We start from the raw sequence: 22,526 nt of genomic DNA on the forward strand, positions 1-22,526 counted from the left end.
TATCTTTAAAGTGGCAGGATCATTTTAAATGGTTCAGAATATAATAATGGAGGCAGGTTTTGTTTTTATCTAATATAATCTATTTAATCTTCCTTTGATGGGAATTGGATTAACTTCAGGATCATCTTCCTTTCTTGTAAATATGTCTACTTCCCAACAAAGAGAATCGATAGAATAGTCATATTTTCAGTGCACTTTCTGGTCCAGTGAAGCCAGAGGATAAACAGTACAGTGCTAATAGGTATGAGGGTGTCCATTATTTTCTTTCCCCACAAATTTTCTAAAGCTCCCCAAATTAGATTCAAATATTTTAATTTATTTTCTTAAAAAAAACCTGCTGAGGGAAATGACACCCAGCTGAGTTTTCAGCACAACTAGATGATTGACTACCATTCTGTTGATTGATGTAGAAAATCTGGTCTGGGTCTTGGCAAAGACCCAAACAATCTGACAGCATCATGAGCTCTGTTTGTATTACATATGCAGCTCACATGAAAATCACTTTTATTGATTAGCTATAAGGCCAGAGAAATAATCTTTAAAATTTATTTTTCCCTTAGCAAAAGCTGTAACATAAAAAAAGAAAGTGCAGATGTTTCTAGTGAGATGATTGAAGAGTGTCTAAATTGGCAAGAATAATGGTGGAAAGTTTAGGATGCTTTTTGTGATATTAGGATAATGCAGTAGTATAATGAGCAAAATTTTGAGTACTTCTATAGATTGCAAGATTAACCTGAAATTATTTTTCCCTTCTTTTAGTTACCAGGAGTGAACCCTCAGCTTGTCAAAGTCAACGAAGTTCTTAAAATAGACCTTTCCAATCTAATTCAAAAGGTGTGATTGTACCTGGTAAAGATACATATATTTGTCTACATGTTGCATTCCAAATGGCATTCTATTGCTTATCATGTTGCTTTAGATATTCATAAATTATTTCAGCAAGCAGATACTCCAATGTGGAAGGTGTGCACAAAGGAAACTCAGTTTCTTTGTTAATATTTTCTAGCATTTGGAGCTGAAATACAAAGTGAAACACAGTTTAATCTTCTTTAGCACAAGGCAACATACACATTTGTTTAGCAACCATTCAAAGTTACAGTGGCACTGAATACAATAACTTGCAATCAACCCCCACACTTAATGACTCTTGCAGCATCCCCATGGTCATGTGATCCAAATTCAGGCACTTGTATTCACGATGGTTGCAGCATCCCAGGATTATGTGATCACTAAATGCAACCTTCCCAGCTGGCCTCTGACCACAAAGTAAATGGAGGCAGCCAGATTTTCCTAACAACCATGAGAGTCACTTAACAACTACAGTGATTTACTTAGCAACCATGGCCAAATATGATGTAAAATTGGGTGTGACTCACTTAACAACCACCTTATTTAGAAATGGAAATCCTGGTTCCCAACATAGTCATAAGTTGAGGACTGTATCTTCTTATTTGGGATGGAGTATCCTGAACCAAAAATCTTAATGCTTATGACTTTCATCCTGTTTCATTCTCCTGTCTGCTAACATTAGGAACTCCTAGCTTAAAACTGGAAATCTTAGTATCATCTAAGTTGGGAAGTGCAAATAACTTGGGTCTATGTCAATTCAGGTCATAGTTGTCCCAGAGATGCTTTTTCAGGAGGCAACTGGACATTCTGTTTTTTCTTTGAAGACATTTCACTTCTCATCCAAGAAGCTTCTTCAGCTCTGACTGGATGGTGGGGAATGGAAGGATTTGCATTCTTTTTTTCTTTTAGAGAGTTGTTGAGGCCATCTGAAGGTTTATCTGTGTCATCAGGGTCACCTGAGTACTGCAAATGGGTGTGGAGCCTTCTTGGAACTGTTGAAAGGACTGTGTTGTAGACTGGAGATAGATGATGTCACATCCCTCCCCCTCTGTTGAGAGATGGCTGTTCAATTTTGACATAGATGACCTTTTTGACCCCTCTTTCAAACCCGCAGTCTTCTCTGTCTAAAATGTGGATTTTGCTGTCTTCAAAAGAGTGGTCTTTGTCTTTTAAATGCAGATGGACTGCTGAATCTTGTCCTGATGAATTTGTTCTCCTATGTTGTGCCATGTGTTTATAAAGTAGTTGTTTTGTTTTGTTTGGGGAAATGAAACAACCACTTCATAAATGCATGGCACAACATAGGAAAACAAATCCATAAGGACAAGATTCAGCAGTCCATCTGCATTTAAAAGACAAAGGGCATTCTTTCAAAGTCCACAATGTGGACAGAGAGGACCGCTGGTTTGGAAGAGGGGGTCAAGAAGGCCATCTATGTCAAAACTGAACAGCCCTCTCTCAACAGAGGGGGAGGGATACGGCATCTATCTCCAGTCTACAACACAGTCCTTTCAACAGTTCCAAGAAGGCTCTATACCCATTTGTACTACTCAGGTGACCCTGATGACACAGATAAACCTCCAGGTGGCCTCAATGACTTGCTAAAAATGCAAATGACCAGCTGTCTGCAAAGAGTATAAATCCTTCCATTCCCCACCATCCAGTCAGAGCTGAATGAGCTGGATGAAAAGTGAAATATCTTCAAAGTAAAACAAGAAAGTCCAGTCACCTTGTGAAAAAGCATCTTTGGGACAAATACTGTAGCTTGCATGTTTTTTGTTTTGCACACCATGCAATTATGGACATAAGCACATATTTTGCATCTGCTTGTGGATGATGCTTATAATATCTGAAGCTATTGATTTCTTAACTTTGAAGAGTTCCTACACACGTTTATGAATTTGCAGCTACAACACAGGTGGTGCCATACATTATTAGTTTATCTTGATGGTGCAAATCACAAGGGCCTATGATTCTAAAATACCCTGAGTTGGGTTGCTGTGGGCAGAAGGTGGGGGGTTACTGTGTCATGGGAAATCAAAGAGTGTTCATTTGAACCAGTCAGCTAAAATAAGTAATAAATGAATAGATTGTGGAAACAGGACCACAGTATTTGGAGGCATCTCACAGATTCACAGAGGCTGTTCTGTATATGTTGAGGCCTCTCTATTAGAGGAGAAGAGTGATTTTCCCCTTCATGTCATACCTCAAGAACATACCAGCTCAGCGTGTTGAGAAAGAGAGCTGAATTTAAATATGTCCATGGTGAAATTTTTGCCTGATAAAAACTGGCAGTTTTCTAATTTTTTTGAGGTGATGAGGGCTAAGAACATAGATCCACCTACTCTTCTACCAGGCCCAGCATGCTGCTGATAAGTAGAACCATCAGTGGGCTCACATAGTGGTCAGAATGTTTGAGTTTAGTGGATTCTGGAATAAGAATGCACCCTTAAATTCTGTTTGCAATTTATATTTCAGTTTCTAAAATTAAAATGGAGTGGTAATGTACAGAGTTACATTAACAAGGATTAGTCTGCTTCTTCTTAAATACAGAAATAAATGCTATCTTTTGTAATTGAGGTATTGCTGGATGTGTTCATTCCAGGGTTATGCAGCATTCAATGATACTCCTGAACTGGTACAGGATCAAACAAAGAATATTTTATCAGGTAAGGAAGATAAAGGGATTAATTTGCTGACTGCAAAGGCTTAAGTGATTGGAATACACAATTTAATAGAAAAATGGGAAACTTCCTATAAAAGAATGAGAAAAAAACAATTAAAATATAGGACTGTTATGTGTTATTAAATAGAAGTTAGGTATACTTTGAGGTCCTTGGTGCTCTCTGAACTTGGTTGCATCACCAAACTAGGTAACATCTTCAGCACTGATGATATTGCCTAGTTCAGGGGTCGGCAACCTGAAATGGTGAAAGAACCACTCGGAACTGTGGGAGCTGCAAAATGCGTGCGCGCATGCGTGCATGCGCAGAACAATAGGCTTCATTGAAGAGTGGAGCCTCAGGTGAGACATGCACTGGCCCTGCCCTCCCCACCCATCCAGCTCTCTGCAGCTCAATCCGAGGGTTGCCTCTGGCTTAGCAACTTCTGCAACTTCACACATGTAACCACTTGCTCTTTCACACCCTGCCACCACCCAGCAAACAGGGCAACCAAGGTGGGAATCTCCCTGGCATTCTGTCGCTCGCCTGCCTCCCCTCCTTCACCTGCAAACTCCTGCCACTCCCACCTCTCCATCAGGCAACACCCGCCAGCTTCCAGACACCTCGTGAGTTGCCCTCCAGACTTGGTCAGCTCAGGAATGGCGTAAACCCACTGCCCCTCCCTCAGTCCCCTTCTAGCTGCTATCCTCCTGGCCATCGCTTCGGCACATGCCCAGGCCGCCTGGCTCCCTTTTCCACAGTGCTCCCTTTGTTCCCCACTGAACTTCCAACTCCCACCCATGCCCAGCTCTTGAGCACTGCTCACAGCAGAGCAGCCGCCCGGCACCTCTTGCCACATGGTGCCTTCCACAGACAGCCCCCTCCGCTTTCCTCCGGCTGGGCAGAGCGGTTTCCCAGGATCACCACCTTTCGGTAGCACACAAACTGCATTGCCCAGCAGCGGCTCCAAGGTCAACCGAGTGCAGGGGGAGAAGGGTAGTAGTGGGGGGGGGGAAAGGAAAGGGTGGATTACCGCAAGGCAGGTGGGCCAAGCAATAAAGAGCCCGCCTGGGGACACCACAACTACAAATTGAGCGTGTGGGTTCCAAACATACAACTGAGTGTAAGCGCGTGCCCTGGGTGCCCTTTATTTTGCTTCTCGGGCGGAGGAAAAGGCATTGGAGGTGCTTTTGCTAAGCTCGGCTCCTTGCGTGGCTTCAATTATGGTACCGCGCACACGTGTCCTGCTTTGGCGTGAACATTGCCAAATCTATGTGAAATTTAATTCCCGAATAAAAGCAACATCTCTGAAGTAATGAAAGTCCTTCTCTGGGAAGAATCGGAGTGTGAAGAGTTTTTCTTCACAGCTCACACCTCCTCCTTCTGCTACCGGCAGCATCACCTACACCCGCTTGCCGAGTACTTCCTGGCCCATTGCTGTTTGTGCAGGGACCCGGAGGCATCCCCACCCCCATATGGGGATCCGCCTGCCTCCGGCACCCCATTCTCTCAGCTGCCTGGCCCGAATGAAGGGGGTGGCAGAGGCTTGCAGAGCTGTTGCCTTCAGCTGCTTTTCTTTTGGGCCATCCAGCCTCTGCTGCCCCATTCTCAGCTGCCTGGCCCAAATGAAGGGGGCGGTGGAGGTTTGCAGAGCTGCTGCTTTCAGCTCCTCTTCATTCGGCCCAGGCAGCTGAGAGAAGGGGGAGGCGGAGGCTGGCTGGCCCAAACGAAGAGGAGCCAAAGGCAGCAGCTCTGCAAGCCTCTGCCACCCCCTTCATTCAGGCCAGGCAGCTAAGAGAATGGGGCGGTGGGGGCTGGATGGCCCAAAAGAAAAGCAGCTGAAGGCAGCAGCTCTGCAAGCCTCTGCCACCCCCTTCGTTCGGGCCAGGCAGCTGAGCGAACAGAGCGGCGGAGGCTGGATGACACGAAAGAAAAGCAGCCGAAGGCAGCAGCTCTGCAAACCTCCACCGCCCCCTTCGTTCAGGCCAGGCAGCTGAGAGAAGGCAGTGGTGGAGGCTGGATGGCCCAAATGAAGAGGAGCTGAAGACAGAAGCTCTGCAAGCCTCTGCCGCCCCACCAAACTAAGAGGAGCCGAAGGCAGCAGCTCTGCAAGCCTTCGCCGCCCCCTTCTCTCAGCTGTCTGGCCCGAACAAAGGGTTTGGCAGAGGCTTGCAGAGCTGCTGTCTTTGGCTCCTCTTCCTTAGGGCCAGTCAGCTGAGAGAAGACGACGTCCAAAAGGCGGAGGTTGACAGGGGAAGCTTCTGAGACCCCCGGTGGAACCCCCCGGGCTAGCAGAGGTGGCGGTGGAGCAGGACAAGGGGAGACCTGCCAGGCAGGGAAGAGGCAGGCCTGGGGCACCCCAAGACTGGTCGCCCCCACCCGTGTAGCAGGTAGAAAAAGGGCCCACTCACCTTTCCAGTCCTCCCTTCTCTTCCTCCACTTCCTCCGCTGCCACCACGTTCAGTCTGAAGAAGCAAAGAGGTTTGTGGGCAGTCCCACAAACGGCTTGTCAGCAGTCCCACAAACCAAAGAAGTTCAACCAATCAATTCAAACTTTGGGAGTTTTTTGTGAGCAGTTTGAATTGATTGATTGAACCTTTTTAGTCCCACTTTTTTTTTCCGAAACTGCAAATGTCAGAGGAGGACTGGGAGCTGCAGGAGATGGCTTAAAGAGCCGCATGTGGCTCCAGAGCCACGGATTGCCGACCCATGGCCTAGTTTAATAATGAAACATCTGCAGAAGAGCAACCAAGCTCAGAGAACACCAAGGATACCATAATTCAACCCCTGATCTACAAATATTCTCTTCCATTGATAACACTAAATATATCAAAGTTTAGTGATTCTAAATTGTTCTACATTTTAGAGTCATTATAGGCATCTAGGGTTGCTTCAACATAATCTTGGCTATTTAGGATTGGAGTATACAGTATTTGTTCATTATGTGAGACATAAAATCACAGCAAAGCTGTGGGAAAAAGCTATTGAGGGAAGCAGTACATAGAAAACGGGGGATAGAAAAGGGGAATAGTAGCAATCTAGCTATGTAAACCTGATCCCTGATTCAAGAATGTGAGCTTGCTTATACCATGACCTGAGGATATATTTTTGAAAAGAACAATTGTAATGTCTGCTCAGGAGTAAGATGCTCTCATGGGCTCTAAGGTGGAAGTTGCTGAAGAGGCAACCCCAGATATGAACTATGCTTGGAGCATGATGATTCACAAGATTTCTTACATGAGTCTTCTATTTATCTCCTTGCTTGATGTGTGTGGTTTATTAGTGCCAGCCTATTTACAATTATTCCCCAAAACAAAGCAAAATCAGAGCATCATTCATGAACTCTAGATAGTATTGCTAAAGAGAGGTATTGACTTACCATAAGTTGTTGAGGTACATGAGAATCTAAAGGAGAAGGGCCAAGGAAGGAATGCGGCCTTGAGGAGCAAGGTGGATGTAGGGAAAAGTTTGAATAAAGCATATGAAGATCCTTCGGAGAAGGCACTGAGATGTCCTTCTCATCTCTCCATGCTTTGATGTAAAAGATAAAAATAATGTACAAAGCTATGGTATAGAATCTATGTAGAAAGGTTGATCATGGATTCTCTTAATTATCAATTCCCAGGAATTTCAATCTAAGAATTAATTTCCTTTCCAGTAAATTTCCTTTTCATATAAACTTTTTAATTTTTATTCCCAAATGAACATTTGGAATCCTTCAAGAACCAAGTAAATTTGCTTTTAGGTCAAGATTTGGCCCGTAAACGTCTGTTTGACCACTCCAGCCACAAGTTTAGTAGCTTATAACTTCTTTTCATGAGCTATGTCCTTGCATGCTATAAAGAGAACCAAAGAAAGTGTTTATTAACCTCTTCTAATTTTCATTCTTGCATATGGATCCGTTCTGCCATTATAAGCAGCTGTACCTCGTAAGTTTTCAAAGAGCATGGAAATAATGTAAATGTAAACATATGCATGCTTTGTTAAAAAAACGGTGAAATTATTCTCAGAATGTCTTTTTCAACCAGGGAGATGTTAAAAACAAAGCAAAGCAACTACTCGGTTATCTTTAATATGCATTAAGCAAAAGCCCCATTGCTTTTGTGGAAATTGCATACCACTTTCTGCCTAGTGAAAAAAATGTGTTTAGAAGCATTCAGAATGTTTCTTCTCACAGTAAACTTTAAAAATGCCTATGGTAGTGCTGATGTGCAAATTATTTTTAATTAAAGGTGATCAGTTTATATTTAGCTTGCCACTAAGGGGAAAATTAGATATCATATCTACAACCTAATGATTGATATGTGTCAGATATTGCTTGCAATGCAGATGAAGATGTTAGTCACCTATTTCTACTTAAATCCATCTATTTTCATCCCTAAAACTCATAGTTCATTTCTTTCTCATAATTCCTGGTAGATTTTCTTGAAGGCAAAAGGTAAAAACAAATTGAGGGGCATTCTTAAATTTCACAGAGAGACTTAATACATTGCTTTTAGCAGATCCTAGAAACTGATGGGGTTCCAAATTTCATGTTATTTTTAATACATATTGACAGTTACGGCATTCCCTATTATAAAGTGATTTAATAGAGCAGCCATATTCTTTGCAAGTCCATATCTCCATAAGCAGGCACTATTACCAACATATAAATAACATATCAAAATGTTTCTTGCACAAATGTTTATGACATTTAAAAGAAGCAAATAAAATAACTACTCTTGCTTCTAGTCCTGCTTGTGCAGTGACTCTGGATCTGAGGGGTTTTTTTGTTTTTGTTTTGTTTTGTTTTTGCTATTGCAGAAACATATCTCAATCCAGAATTAGAATTCTTTCCATGTAAATGTAAGACTGGAGGGGAAAAAACAAATGAACTGGTTTAGACATGCCTAGTTATGTTAATTTCTTTGGAAATATTTGGATGATCAATCAAATAGAGTGATTTTGAACTACAGTTCAATTCATACCATATTCTTAGTAGGGTCAAGACCTTGTGCCATAGAACAGAGCTTTTCAACCTTTTCAGAGATTGTACCACTTTTAGGATATGGCAATATTCAGGTACCACCAGTCGCCTAACAGGTGGGCATGGCCTGCTTGATGCTACTCATTGGACACAGCTGACTCGAGACAGCTGGGTCGGAATGGAACAAGTCACACCAGCTAACTCGATGTGGGGACAACTCGGTACCTCACATACTCCTCCCATCCCCAAACTGCTAGCAGCCAAGCAAATGTGTGTGTGCACACATATGCACACACACTGTATTCCAGAGGAAGGAGAGGGCCTTCTCCCCAAGCCCAGGCGTGATTGGCAATTTGCTAGCTCAGATGTGGATACAAGTCTCCAAGCTTGGAATGTGTGTGTGTGTGTGTGTGTGTGTGTGTGTGTGTGTAGCACGCTAAAGAGATGTTCTTTTTCTAATCTCAGACATCATTGGTGTTTCCACATCCAGTGCCCCCTTCTGGAAAAGCAGGAGGTGGAGGATGTTTCCAGGAAGCAGTTTCCTCTGAGTCCAACTTCTGTCTTGACAGATCTCTGGAGAGCAAGAGGAGGCAGCAGGGGAGCAGTGCTCCCGAGTCCTGCACAAGGGAGGCTGGTCCTTCTCAAAAGGGAATTCCCATTTCTAATCATGCGTGGTAAGGATGCTGGCTTGCAGCAGCCTTCCCTCACACAGCTCCCCTGCCACCTCTTCCTCTTCTCCAGAGATCTGCAGGGGAGACAGAGATCTGGAGGGCAAGGCACAGCCTCCATATTGGCCACTTCTACCTCTCCAAGCCCTCCTCGATTAAACATACATTATATGTAAATTAAAACACAGCCAAAAAGAAAACATAGTTAAATCACTAATTATAGCTCTTCACATATTTTCTGGAAAAAACACCTTTATTGATGTTAGGAAGGAGGAGCAAACCTTATTAGGGAACTCTTAATTGTTCCCTAATAAGTTCCCATATTAGGGAACTCTTAATTGAAGACCCCAAAAGGTCTTGTTCTTTCTAATCTGCCTTCCCTTTGAGCTTTTAGTTCTCATTATTTTATTATTATGTATTTAAGAAGATCAAAGGCCTCCATAGCTCAGGATACTCACCTTAAAATCAGAACCCAGAAAAAATTAGTTAATCCATAATGCCACCTTATGAAGAATGAAGATAATCTTTGGGCCCTGAGAGCATGTAGGTGTCCAGTCAGAATATTAGTGGCACACCTGTCAGCAACTGAAAGTGCATAAGTCCCTTTATTTCCCTGTCTCACAACTCAATCCATACATCCTTTAATTTTCAGACACATCTTTTTCTCATAAGCTCCTTAAAAAACCCATAAGGTATATTGTAATTGGCAGGAAAAATAAATCTAGCACTCCTGAATTCTTTCCCCAAGGGGGAAAGGAAAGTTCACAGCCTGCAGGTTGCTAGCAAAGGCATCAAAGAACATAGTTATTTCTGCTAAAGACAAGAATAAATAATGAATCAATTTTGCAGCTTTCTCCTGTTACTACATCCTCTTACCTCCAGAACATGGCCTGGGATTGCACAAAGGGCTAGGCTAAAATCCACTTGAGTAGTATGCAGCCATGTGTTCGGTGCAGACCTTGCCAATGTGATTTTAATAGCCTAGGAAGGGATAGGAAAACCCAAGGAAAACTTTGCAATCAATAAACCATGGTGAACTCTGCTTGTTTTGCCCTATTTTAATTCTCCTCCCCAGCAGCAGCCCATCGATTTTAGAGCTGCATTGCCACAAAGATAGAGGCCTTCAGTCAGGCCATATGCCCCCGATCAAAGGAAAAACCTGAATCCAGCAGGCCAGAAGGCAGCCCAGCCACCACACCTTTTTTTTACAGTGCTTTTCAACCCAACGTAAGTGTACTACCTGCCAGGTGCCGGCGTACCACTGGTTGAAAAGCCCTGCCATAGAGGACACTGTGGGCCTACAGGAAACTTTGAAAAAGTGTCTCAGACCCAATCCTAAAATTACTCCTGAGGGGCAGAAAACTTTCCAGACTTTAAGTTCCATCTCATCTTAGATTCCCAGGATAGGATATCCAATTATTTTTCTTCCTTTTAAGAACACTCTCAAAAAACACCCTATTTCCTCCTCAGACAAGTGCTCATTGAGAACTCCTCTGTTTTTTTTCCTCCTGGTGGAAATGCTTGGTTGGTATTAAACTTTCTTGTCTCACCCCATTGCTCTCAATAGCTCAGAAGCTTCATATCCCATTTGCCAGTCTTCCTGCTTCCCGGATTCATCTCAGCCCAGGCTCATTTCAGGTCCTCCCTCTATATTATTTACTTTCTCAAATTTCAGAAGACCTCTTGATTTCTCTGGGCTCCAATTAGACTGAAAAATGTTAATATAGTGGAAAGCAGATAATATTGGAACGCAGAGCATCAGGAGGACAAATGCTGGAGGCCTGTTTCACTTGGAAATGTTTCTGGCTTCTACCTGCTCTGAGAATAATAATAATAATAATAATAATAATAATAATAATAATAATAATAATAATAATAATAATAATAATAATAATAATAATAATAATAATAATAATAATAATAATAATAATAATAATAATAATAATTTATTTTTATTTATTTTAATTCCATTTATATCCCGCCCTTCTCCGAAGACTCAGGGCGGCTTACAAGCTTAGCAGTAGCCTTCATTCTATGTATATGCCTGCTTATTAGGGCTTTCACACGCACCCCAAGCGGCATTATTACAAAGTCAGCTTAATTGCCACCAACAATCTGGGTCCTCATTTTACCTACCTCGGAAGGATGGAAGGCTGAGTCAACCTTGAGCCTGGTGGGATGCGAACCTGCACTAATTGCAGGCAGCTGGTGTTACTTAAGGAGGCATTAGTCCACTGCTCCACAATATTAATAATAATAATAATAATAATAATAATAATAATAATAATAATAATAATAATAATATCTAGACTGAGTTCGACCCTGTTTCCCCTGATGATGTGGACAGGATCATGGGGAGGCTGAGCACCACCACCTGTTTATTGGATCCGTGCCCCTCCTGGCTAGTGTTGTGACTCAGGGCCAGCCTGTGGGTCCGACAGCCGGCTCCGATGTATCGGATGACTCAGACGAGGGGGAGGAGGGAAACGAACCGGCTGATGACGGTTTGGAGGCTTTGCAGAGCCCTCAGCCGGGGACCTCTTCTCAGCTGCGTGAGCCCGAGAGTGCGGAGGAAGATGACCCACAGCTGGCCCTGTTCAAGGACGCCCGACGCAGGAGGCAGTCGAGCAGGAACAAACAAAGAAAGGCTGCGGGACTCCTCGGGAGGAGGCACAGGGAGACCACGCCCTGAGCTCTCTATAAAAGGAGTGTTTGGGGAGGGGCTGGTTGCTGAAAGCAACTTTTCCGCTTGAGAAGACAAGCTCTAGTGTTTTTGTTAACTGCGTAATAAATCTTGGCAGATGCCTTTTAGCCTTGGACGCTCTCCAGTCTCTTCTTTCTGAATAGGGGTTTGCCTTATTACAAGGCCAGAAGAGGGCTGGTTCAGAACAGCTAGCTTATGTGGCCCGGGAGGGGACACGAGGCTGGTTCCATGCAGTAATAACTGCTTCTTTGAAGGAGGGTGTCTTCCCTGCCGCCTTGAAGGAGGCGGTGGTGAGACCCCTCCTCAAGAAGCCTGCCTTGGACCCGGCTGTTTTAAATAACTATCGTCCAGTCTCCAACCTTCGCTTTTTGGCGAAGGTTGTTGAGAGTGTGGTGGCGCATCAGCTTCCTCTGTTCCTGGAGGAAAGTGATTATCTGGACCCATACCAATCGGGTTTCAGGCCCGGATACAGCACGGAGACGGCATTGGTCGCGCTGGTGAATGATCTCTGGAGGGCTAGGGACAGGGGTTGCTCCTCTGTACTGGTCCTATTAGATCTCTCAGCGGCTTTTGATACCATCGACCATGGTATCCTGCTGCGGCGTCTCAGGGGGTTGGGAGTGGGAGGCACCATTTTACGGTGGTTCTCCTCCTATCTCCTGGGCCGCTCGCAGTCGGTGTTGACGGGAGGGCAGAGATCCGCCCCGAAGCCTCTCATTTGTGGAGTTCCTCAGGGGTCGGTTCTCTCGCCCCTCCTGTTCAACATCTATATGAAGCCGCTGGGTGAGATCATTCGTGGTTTCGGGGTGGGGTATCATCAGTACGCTGATGATACCCAACTTTTTCTTTCCACCCCGAACCAACCCAGCGATGCCCTCGCCGTGATGTCCCGGTGCCTGGAGGCGGTCCAGGTCTGGATGGGGAGAAACAGGCTTTGTCTCAATCCCGCCAAGACTGAGTGGCTGTGCATATTGGCATCTCGGGTCAACCAGACTATTCCATCTCTAACGATGGGGGGGTGAGGTGTTACCCCCCCGTTGATAGGGCTCGCAACTTGGGCGTCCTCCTGGATTCACAACTCAATTTTGAAGACCATATAGGAGCCGTGACCAGGGGGGCTTTTGCCCAGGTTCGCCTGGTGCGCCAGTTGCGACCCTATCTGGACTGAGATGCCCTACGCACAGTCACTCATGCGCTCGTGACCTCCCGTTTAGACTACTGCAACGCTCTCTACATGGGGCTGCCCTTGAGGACCACTCGGAGGCTTCAGCTGCTGCAGAATGCGGCCGCGCGAGTTGTGATGGGGGTCTCCCGATACTTCCATGTAACACCTCTACTCCGCGAGCTGCATTGGCTTCCGGTTGCCCTCCGGGTGAAATTCAAGGTGCTGGTGATGACCTATAAAGCCCTACATGGCTTGGGTCCGGGATATCTGAGGGAACACCTGCTGCCGGCATCAAGTTCCCTTCGTCCAGTGCGCTCCCACAGGGAGGGTCTTCTCAGGGTGCCACCGGTAAGAGATTGCCGGCGGGTAACACCCAGGGATAGGGCCTTCTCAGTGGGGGCGCCTGCCCTTTGGAACCAGCTGCCAGTGGAGCTTAGGACTGCCCCCGACCTCCGTTCATTCCGCCGGGACCTGAAGACCTGGCTCTTCGAGCTCTCTGGCCCAGGCTGAGGATTAATTTATTTTAATTGGGGTTTTATTTATACAGGGATAAATTTAATCTTTTTTAAACTTGGTTTTTTAACTTTTGTATTTTTGGTTTTTAATTACCCTGTAAACCGCCCTGAGTCCTCCGGGAAAGGGCGGTATATAAATGTAATAAAATAAATAAATAAATAAATAAATAAATAAATAAATAAATAATAATAATAATAATAATAATAATAATAATAATAATAATAATAGTAATAATAGTAATAACAACAACAACAACAGTAACAAACAACAACAACAAAACAACCAAGAATAAGAAAATACATAAGCAGAATATCTTGATTTATTAGAAATCACTGTAACTATTGAAGTCCCATGTGTTTCTTATTAAAGTAATAGAATTGCATTTGGTTTGCAGCTGAGAATGTACATGATTAAATGCTTTCACATTTTATTAGGTAGGCTTATGGTCACAGGAGCAGACACAGGCTTGTGTCCTTGGTGAGAATAAGGCTGTTGTTTCATTGGAATGAACATGCTGCAGTATAAAGATTGCACAAACTTAAGCATTGCATCCATATGTGAGTTTGCAACATTAAAGGCTTGCTTTTAGAGATGGAGTCCAATAAGTCCTTTTTGTTTGTGGCAAAGTTATTTTGTAGCAAGTTTAATTGAAATCCTTAACGTGCATACATCCTTTACAGATATAAAAAATATCCTGGAAAATGTTGGTTCAAACATCACAGCCTTCACTAAAAAACTTCCCATTCAGAAGATTCTAACAGATTTCACGGTATATCTCACTCAGAGTGAAGTGTATGTTGAAGATTATTTTCCATTAGTGGAGCAATATGATTTCTACAGGTATGTAATAATAATAATAATTAATAATAATAATAATAATAATAATAATAATAATAATAATAATAATAATAATAATAATAATAATAATAACAACAACAACAACAACAACAATAATGCATACAAAGTCAAAATTGAGAAGACAGCAACAGACAGTAAGTGCCGCTTATGCAAAGAAGCTGAAGAAACAGTGGACCACCTGGTAAGCTGCTGCAAGAAGATCGCACAGACTGACAACAAGCAGCGGCATGACAAAGTAGTAACAGTGGTGCATTGGAAGATCTGCAAGAAATATCATTTGCCTTTAAGCAAGAACTGGTGGAATCATAAAATAGAGAAAGTCATAAAAAATGATAAAGTTAAACTGCTCTGGGACTTCAGAATTCAAACAGACAAGCACCTGCAACATAACACCCCAGACTTAACAATTAAGAAAGACAAAAAAGTCTGGATAGTGGATGTGGCAGTGCCTGGAGACAGCAGAATAGACGAGAAAGAACTGGAGAAGATAACAAAATACAAAGACCTACAAATAGAAATAGAAAGACTGTGGCAAAGGCAAGCAAGGGTAGTACCAATAGTAATAGGCGCCTTGGGTGCAATCCCAAAACAATTGGAGCACCACTTGAACACCATTGGCATTGACAAATTTGCCATTAGTCAATTGCAAAAGGCGGCCTTACTAGGAACTGCTTCCATCCTGCGATGATATCTATAATACCATCAAACATCCACATCTGCCTATCCCAGGTCCTTGGTAAGGACCCGATAGGTAGACAAAAATGCCAAATCCAGTCTGAACATCTGGCTGACTGTGCGATGATCAATAATAATAAAGTTGGAAGGTCATCTAGTCCAACCCCCTGCTAAGGGAGGAAACTCTATACCATTTCAGACAAATGGCTGTCCAGTCTCTTCTTAAAACTTCCAGTGTTGGAGCATTCACTGATTAATTGTTCTAACTGTCAGGAAATTTCTCCTTAGTTCTAAGTTGCTTCTCTCTTTGGTTAGTTTCCATCCATTGCTTCCTGTCTCCCTCTTCTTTGTGACAACCCCTGAGTTATTGGAACACTGCTATCATGTCACCCCTATTTCCTTCTCTTCGTTAGACTAGATGTACCCTATTCCAGCAACCGTTTCTTATATTATGTGCATATTATTTTGATGACAAAATGCAAAGGCTATTCTATAAGTATTACTAAAGATCAATACCAGTAAAAATGCTATTTCCAGCTGAAACAAAGGGATGCCTATTATATAATGAAAGTGGTTAGCTATATATAGGTAAACTGGAGAATCATATCTGTGAGCACAGTACAAATACACAATGAGCTGTTGAATAACATGTAGGGTAGCAGTATTTAAAGCCAAAACATTTTAGGTCTAATTTAAATCTACTTCAGGTAGATTTAAGTTACTATAAATTGCATATACCCCTTCATGGATTACTGCCTTGTCATTGCGAAGGGGCTTGCGTAATTCAATGAAGCTATGAGCTATGCCGTGCAGGGCCACCCAAAATGGAAAGGTCATAACAGAGAGTTCTGACAAAACGTGATGCACTGGACAAGGAAATGGCAACCCACTCCAGTATCTTTGCCATGAAAACCCTATGGACAGTACCAAAAGGCAAAATGATATGATGCTGGAAGATGAGCCCCTCAGGTCGGAAGGCGTCCAATATGCTACTGGGGAAAAGCAGAGGGCTAGTACTAGTAGTGCCAGAAAGAATGAAGCGACTGGGCCAAAGCCGAAAGGACGCTCAGCTGTGAATGTGTCTGGTGGTGAAAGGAAAGTCCAATGCTGTAAAGATTTTTTCTCCATAGGAACCTGGAATGTAAGATCCATGAATCAAGGAAAGCTGGACGTGGTCAAACAAGAGATGACAAGACTGAACATCGACATCTTAGGTATCAGCGAACTAAAATGGACAGGAATGGGTGAATTTAATTCAGATGACCATCAGGTATACTAATGCGGGCAAGAATCCCTCAGAAGAAATGGAGTAGCCTTCATAGTCAATAAAAGAGTAGGAAAAGCTATACTGGGATACAATCCTCAAAATGACAGAATGATCTCAGTTCGAATCCAAGGCAAACCACTCAATATCACAGTAGTCCAAGTCTATGCCCCAACCACCGGTGTTGAAGAGGATGACAATGACTGGTTCTATGAAGCCCTACAGCACCTTATAGAAGTAACACCAAACAATGGTGTCCTTATCATCATGGGGGATTGGAATGCTAAAGTAGGAAGCCAAAAGATAACCGGAATAACAGGCAAGTTTGGCCTTGGAATACAAAATAAAGCAGGGCACAGGCTGATAGAATTTTGTCAAGAGAATATGATGGTCATAGCAAACACTCTTTTCCAACAACCCAAGAGACGGCTCTACACATGGACATCACCAGACGGTCAACACAGAAATCAGATTGACTATGTGCTCTGCAGCCAAAGATGGAGAAGCTCTATACAGTCAGTAAAAACAAGACCAGGAGCTGACTGTGGCTCAGACCATGAGCTTCTCGTTGCAAAGTTTAGGCTTAAACTGAAGAAAGTAGGGAAAAGTGCTAGGCCAGTCAGGTATGAATTAAATCATATCCCTGTTGAATATACAGTAGAGGTGACAAATAGATTTAAGGAATTAGATCTGATAGACAGAGTGCCTGAAGAACTATGGACAGAGGTTCACAACATTGTACAAGAGGTAGCAACCAAAACCATCCCAAAGAAAAAGAAATGCAAGAAAGCAAAATGGCTGTCTGAGGAAGCTTTGCAAATAGCTGAAGAAAGGAGGGAAGCGAAAGGCAAGGGAGAAAAAGAAAGATATGCCCAATTAAATGCAGAATTCCAGAGAATAGCTAGAAGAGATAAGAATGCCTTCTTAAATGAACAGTGCAAAGAAATAGAAGAAAACAATAGAATAGGGAGGACCAGAGATCTTTTCAAGAAAATTGGAGAGATGAAGGGAACGTTTAATGCAAAAATGGGCATGATAAAGGACCAAAATGGCAGGGACCTAACAGAGGCAGAAGAGATTAAGAAGAGGTGGCAAAATTACACAGAAGAACTATACAAGAATGAGCTTAACGTCCCTGATAATCACGATGAGGTGGTCACTGACCTTGAGCCAGACATCCTAGAATGTGAAGTGAAGTGGGCCTTAGAAAAGCTGAGCAACAACAAAGCTAGTGGAGGTGACAGTATTCCAGCTGAGCTATTCAAAATCTTAAAAGATGATGCAGTAAAAGTGCTACACTCAATTTGCCAGCAAATTTGGAAAACTCAACAGTGGCCACAGGATTGGAAAATATCAGTTTACATTCCAATTCTAAAGAAAAGCAATGCCAAAGAATGTTCAAACTATTGCACCATTGCACTCATTTCTCATGCTAGTAAAGTTATGCTTAAAATCCTACAAGCTAGACTTCAGCAGTATGTGGATCAAGAACTACCAGACGTACAGGCAGGATTTCGAAGAGGCAGAGGAACTAGAGATCAAATTGCCAACATACACTGGATCATGGAGAAAGCTAGAGAGTTCCAGAAAAACATCTACTTCTGCTTCATTGACTATGCTAAAGCCTTTGATTGTGTGGATCATAAGAAACTGTGGCAAGTCCTTAAAGAGATGGGAGTACCAGACCATTTTATTTGTCTCTTGAGAAACCTATTTGCGGGCCAAGAAGCAACAGTGAGAACTGGACACGGAACCACTGATTGGCTCAAAATTGGGAAAGGAGTCCGGCAAGGCTGTATACTGTCGCCTTGCCTATTTAACTTATATGCAGAGCACATCATGAGAAAGGCAGGGCTAGATGAATCAAAAGTTGGAATTAAGATTGCCGGAAGAAATATCAACAACCTAAGATATGCAGATGATACCATGGCAGAAACTGAAGAGGAACTAAAGAGCCTCTTGTTGTGAGTAAAGAAGGAGAGTGCAAAACTTGGGTTGAAACTAAACATTAAGAAAACCAAGATCATGGCATCCAGCCCTCTCAATTCCTGGCAAATAGATGGGGAAGAAATGCAGGTAGTGACAGATTTTATTTTCCTGGGCTCCAAGATCACTGCAGATGGGGACTGTAGCCAAGAAATTAAAAGACGCTTGCTCCTCGGGAGGAAAGCCATGGCAAATCTAGACCACACACTAAAAAGCAGAGACATCATCCTGTCAACAAAAGTGCGTATAGTCAAGGCTATGGTCTTCCCAGTTGCAATGTATGGCTGTGAAAGTTGGACCATAAAAAAGGCTCAGCGCCAAAGAATTGAGGCCTTTGAACTCTGGTGCTGGAGAAGACTCCTGCGAGTCCCTTGGACTGCAAGGCGATCAAACCGGTGAGTCCTAGAGGAGATCAACCCTGACTGCTCTTTAGAAGGCCAGATTGTGAACTTGAAACTCAAATACTTTGGCCACCTAATGAGAAGGAAGGACTCACTGGAGAAGAGCCTAATGCTGGGAAAGGTTGAGGGCAAGAGAAGAAGGGGACGACAGAGAATGAGGTGGCTGGATGGAGTCACTGAAGCAGTAGGCGTGAGCTTAAATGGACTCCAGAAGATGGTAGAGGACAGGAAGGCCTGGAGGAACGTTGTCCATAGGGTTGTGATGGGTCGTACACGACTTTGCAACTAACAACAGCAACAACAAATTGCATATAACCTCAGCTGCCTTGTTCTGCCCTAGAGACTGGAAGCACTGGAAATTAGACATCTTGGAGTCTTGTGCTGGACCAGATTGTAACAAGCTTAGGAGTTAAGAACTGTGTTAGAGTATTTAGCATTTACAGGGTTAAGGTTCTATCATTGAGAGAACTGTATGTAAGAACATTTAGCATTTAAAGGTTAAAATGCCGTTTCTTTAAGAGATGGCTGATGGGAAATGTAGTCTAGTTGTTGGTCCTATAGCTTATCTATATAGTGGGAGGTTTATTGTAGAACATCCTGGTTATCTGCCAGGTCGTAAAGCTTTTGTCTAATGAACCATGCTGCATGCATCAACTAGCAGCTGTAAGCACAGATAGCTGAATTGGAGAATTATCCCTTTTTACCTACAAAAATGAACAGATATCAACATTAATATGTTGTGATGGCCGGATGTCTTTTCTGCAAAATGTAAATCTTTGCTTAAAGTTCCTGGACAATAAAATTATTTGTTATACAATTATTTTCGTTGAGAAATACTATATGGATTCTGGAGTTACAAAGCATCTTAATTCTGGGAGCCAGAAAAAGTCTAATTCTGAAATTGGTTTCTCATGCCTTGAGAGAAGACTACTGTAATTAGTAATTCCATCCAGAAAATGGATAATCTTAGTTAAGTTTCAGAGGGGAAAAGGCAAAGAAGAAAGGTCAGGATCCAAGAAGTGAAGAATTACAACACCAGACATGTCTTGTTGAGCAGCCAATGCTTGAAGGTGGAAGAGAAACACATGTTCAGGTTCTCAAAAGGGAGAAATTTTTAATCCTGCTCCTGCCCCTCATATGAAAACTGGTAAGAATTATTGGGACAAGGAAAAATGAGTTGATATATCAAATAGACAATTGTAGACACATATTTCTAAAAGTTTGTTTTATAAACAATTCAGTATTTCCTGTTTAGATTGTTCCAGCCTTGACAAATCTTTAAATATTATTTTGGCTCGTAATTTTCCTTTAAATCTTTGAAAACCTATAATCTATTTTTCAATCCTCAGTTGCATAGCACTGCTACCGTAATAGTGTTTGCTGCCATTAATATGCAAAGTAGAATTCATTGGCAGCAAAGAATTTGCATAAAACTGCTATTAATGTTTTATTAGCAGCAGATAAAACAAATTTGGATTATGTAGAACCAGCTATAATCTTCCAAAGTGCACTTTTGCAACACGGAGAGATCCTGAACATCTAACTTCCACAAGCTAAGCTAGTACTTTTATCTTTGTCCAGGCTTCTTAAATTGAATATATTCTTTAACCACTTAATTTCAGAGTGTATTTGTGCATCTTCATTCCTTTTACTAAAAAGGTTCAAAAATGGAAGAAAACTAGTTAAATCTAATTCTAATACTCTTGAATGAGAATAGGAAACAGAGAAATATGGTTGGCAGCTGTAGATTGTCCGTTGATTTTGTTGCTCATCTTGGATACCCTGTGCTTGGCTGTTGACCATAATGAGGGTAGGGCTGATTGAATACTTGGGTGTGTATGTAATATTTTCTTAATCTGTTGCTTACCTAACCCTAATCAAATTGACAAATAGGAAAATATAAGATTCATTGTAATTCAGGTTAACACCTGGAAATCAAATGTTCTCAATTTTTTGGCTTCCATGGCTTTGGTCTCCCTTTATTTTGCTATGCCCTATATTTTCAACTTGGAATCATCTTTTTGTTACTCTGTTTAGGTGGCTGGGCTGCTTAATCCTATGCTGCATGGTGATCCTGATACTGGTCTTTTTCTACCTGGGATTATTATGTGGTACATGTGGCTATGACAAAAACGCAACACCAACAACCAGAGGCTGTCTCTCAAATACTGGAGGAAATTTCCTGATGGCGTGAGTACTAGCTGTTTTAATCTTTCCCATAGGTTAAGGAAATTGCATTGAAGAAATATATTTGGAAGATAAAAAGCAAAAAAGACAACGAGGAGGAAAACTTTGCCTTGGGTTTTACTAAGATTAGATGTCAAGTTTCTGACGTATGGGCTTTTCAAGTGACTCTGAGGCATTGTTTACCTTAAAAGTCCTTTATTAGCCTAATACACCAGCAAATGCTTGCTCGAAGGAAGCTGGAATCTGAAATCTCCGCCCCTTGCACAATATATTAAACACAATTCTCCACCTTTCTAATTCTGTCATTAATCATATTCTCCAATTAATTGAAAGAATCAGTTTCCCTTCCATTAGAAGAACCGCCAAATCTTATCTTCTTTAGAGAGTCAAGTGGCCTTGAAAGTGCATTTCTACTCTTCCTTCCCCCCACCTTTTTAAGCTAAAACAATACACAAGTCTTAAAGCAATACACAAGTTTAACATATGAAATAGGTACTCCTTCATCTCTTGTCAAGCAATAACATTCGATGTTAGCAGCGTTGACATTAGCATTATTGAACTTTGGAGTTGCACTCACTTCCTATGTATATGTATGCCTTCAAGAAAGTTTAACTTCTGGCAATCAACTGGACTAATCCTTGCACTTTTCTAGACAAAGTATTTTGGAAGTGGTTTGCCATTACCTCTTTCCTAGAGCTAAGAGAGAGGGACTGGCCCAAGTCATCCAGCTGGCTTTGTGCCTAAGGTAGAACTAGAACAGACTTCCAGTGACGTCACGGACCAGGCGAGCAGGTGAGGAAAGTTCTCTTCCCCCCCCAGCTTGATCTTTTCACCGATTTGCAGCCAAACATGGCCGTTGCCAGCCTCGGAGAGGCTGGTAAGGAAGAGCGGATGCACTAGAACGCGGGGAGCGGTGCGAGCTCTCCGACGATCGTCACGCGGCTTTGATCCCAGGGCGAAAAAATGGCCCCATAATGGCGGCCCCAATATCACGACGCCACTAACTTGGACATTACCAGCTGTGCAGTGCGGGCGGACAAGGATAGTCTGCAAGCCCCGATAAAAAATTTTCTTGTTTATACCTGGCTTGGAGATCAGCTTTCCTCAGGGGAGGAGTGGAAGCTTCGGAGCGGAGCGGCAGTTGAGCTAGCGATTGATGGTGGCAAATTTTACTTTTACTTTCTTTTGGATCTAAAAACTAAGTTGGATCCTGGACTTTGCGATCTGTTTTTAGGGGCCTCTCCCTTTTTTTAGTTGGCTTTTCTCCTGACTGCTTTATCGAGCGGCTGTTTGGCTGTGCAAGGTTCTGCTGAACAATTAACAATTAACAATTAATATCTTGCTGGCTGATTAGTTCCTTTATATTTTTGCTGATTCACAGTGCGTATTTGGAGTGTGGAATATGCCTTTCACTATTTGAACTGGAACAGTGGCATTTTGAAGAAGGCTTTCGATTATTGGAACTTTTTGGACTCTGCTCCTTGATTTACACTGATTTTTTGGTGTGTTTTTTTCCTTAATTGATGTGATATTATTAACTCTAGACATAAGATTTTTTGCTTGTATCTCTGGATAAATTTATTGTTTATAAGTATTTTGGCTTTACAGTTAGATGAACTAATTC

General features: G+C 42.5%; 1 protein-coding gene across 1 annotated transcript in view; it reads left to right on the top strand.

Annotated features, from left to right (window-relative positions):
* The window catches only part of PROM1 (prominin 1), a gene marked incomplete at its 5' end in the record, with an annotated part of 304,125 nt that overhangs the window by 171,887 nt on the left and 109,712 nt on the right, over positions 1 to 22,526 (top strand). The window contains 4 exons of the mRNA XM_081332891.1: positions 760 to 834; positions 3,455 to 3,518; positions 14,212 to 14,371; positions 20,753 to 20,905. Coding sequence (XP_081189017.1) covers positions 760 to 834; positions 3,455 to 3,518; positions 14,212 to 14,371; positions 20,753 to 20,905 — 452 coding nt within the window. The remainder of the gene's footprint in view (positions 1 to 759; positions 835 to 3,454; positions 3,519 to 14,211; positions 14,372 to 20,752; positions 20,906 to 22,526) is intronic.

Source organism: Vipera berus (assembly GCF_964194415.1).
Source record: "Vipera berus genome assembly, chromosome: 7".
Lineage (NCBI taxonomy): Eukaryota > Metazoa > Chordata > Lepidosauria > Squamata > Viperidae > Vipera > Vipera berus.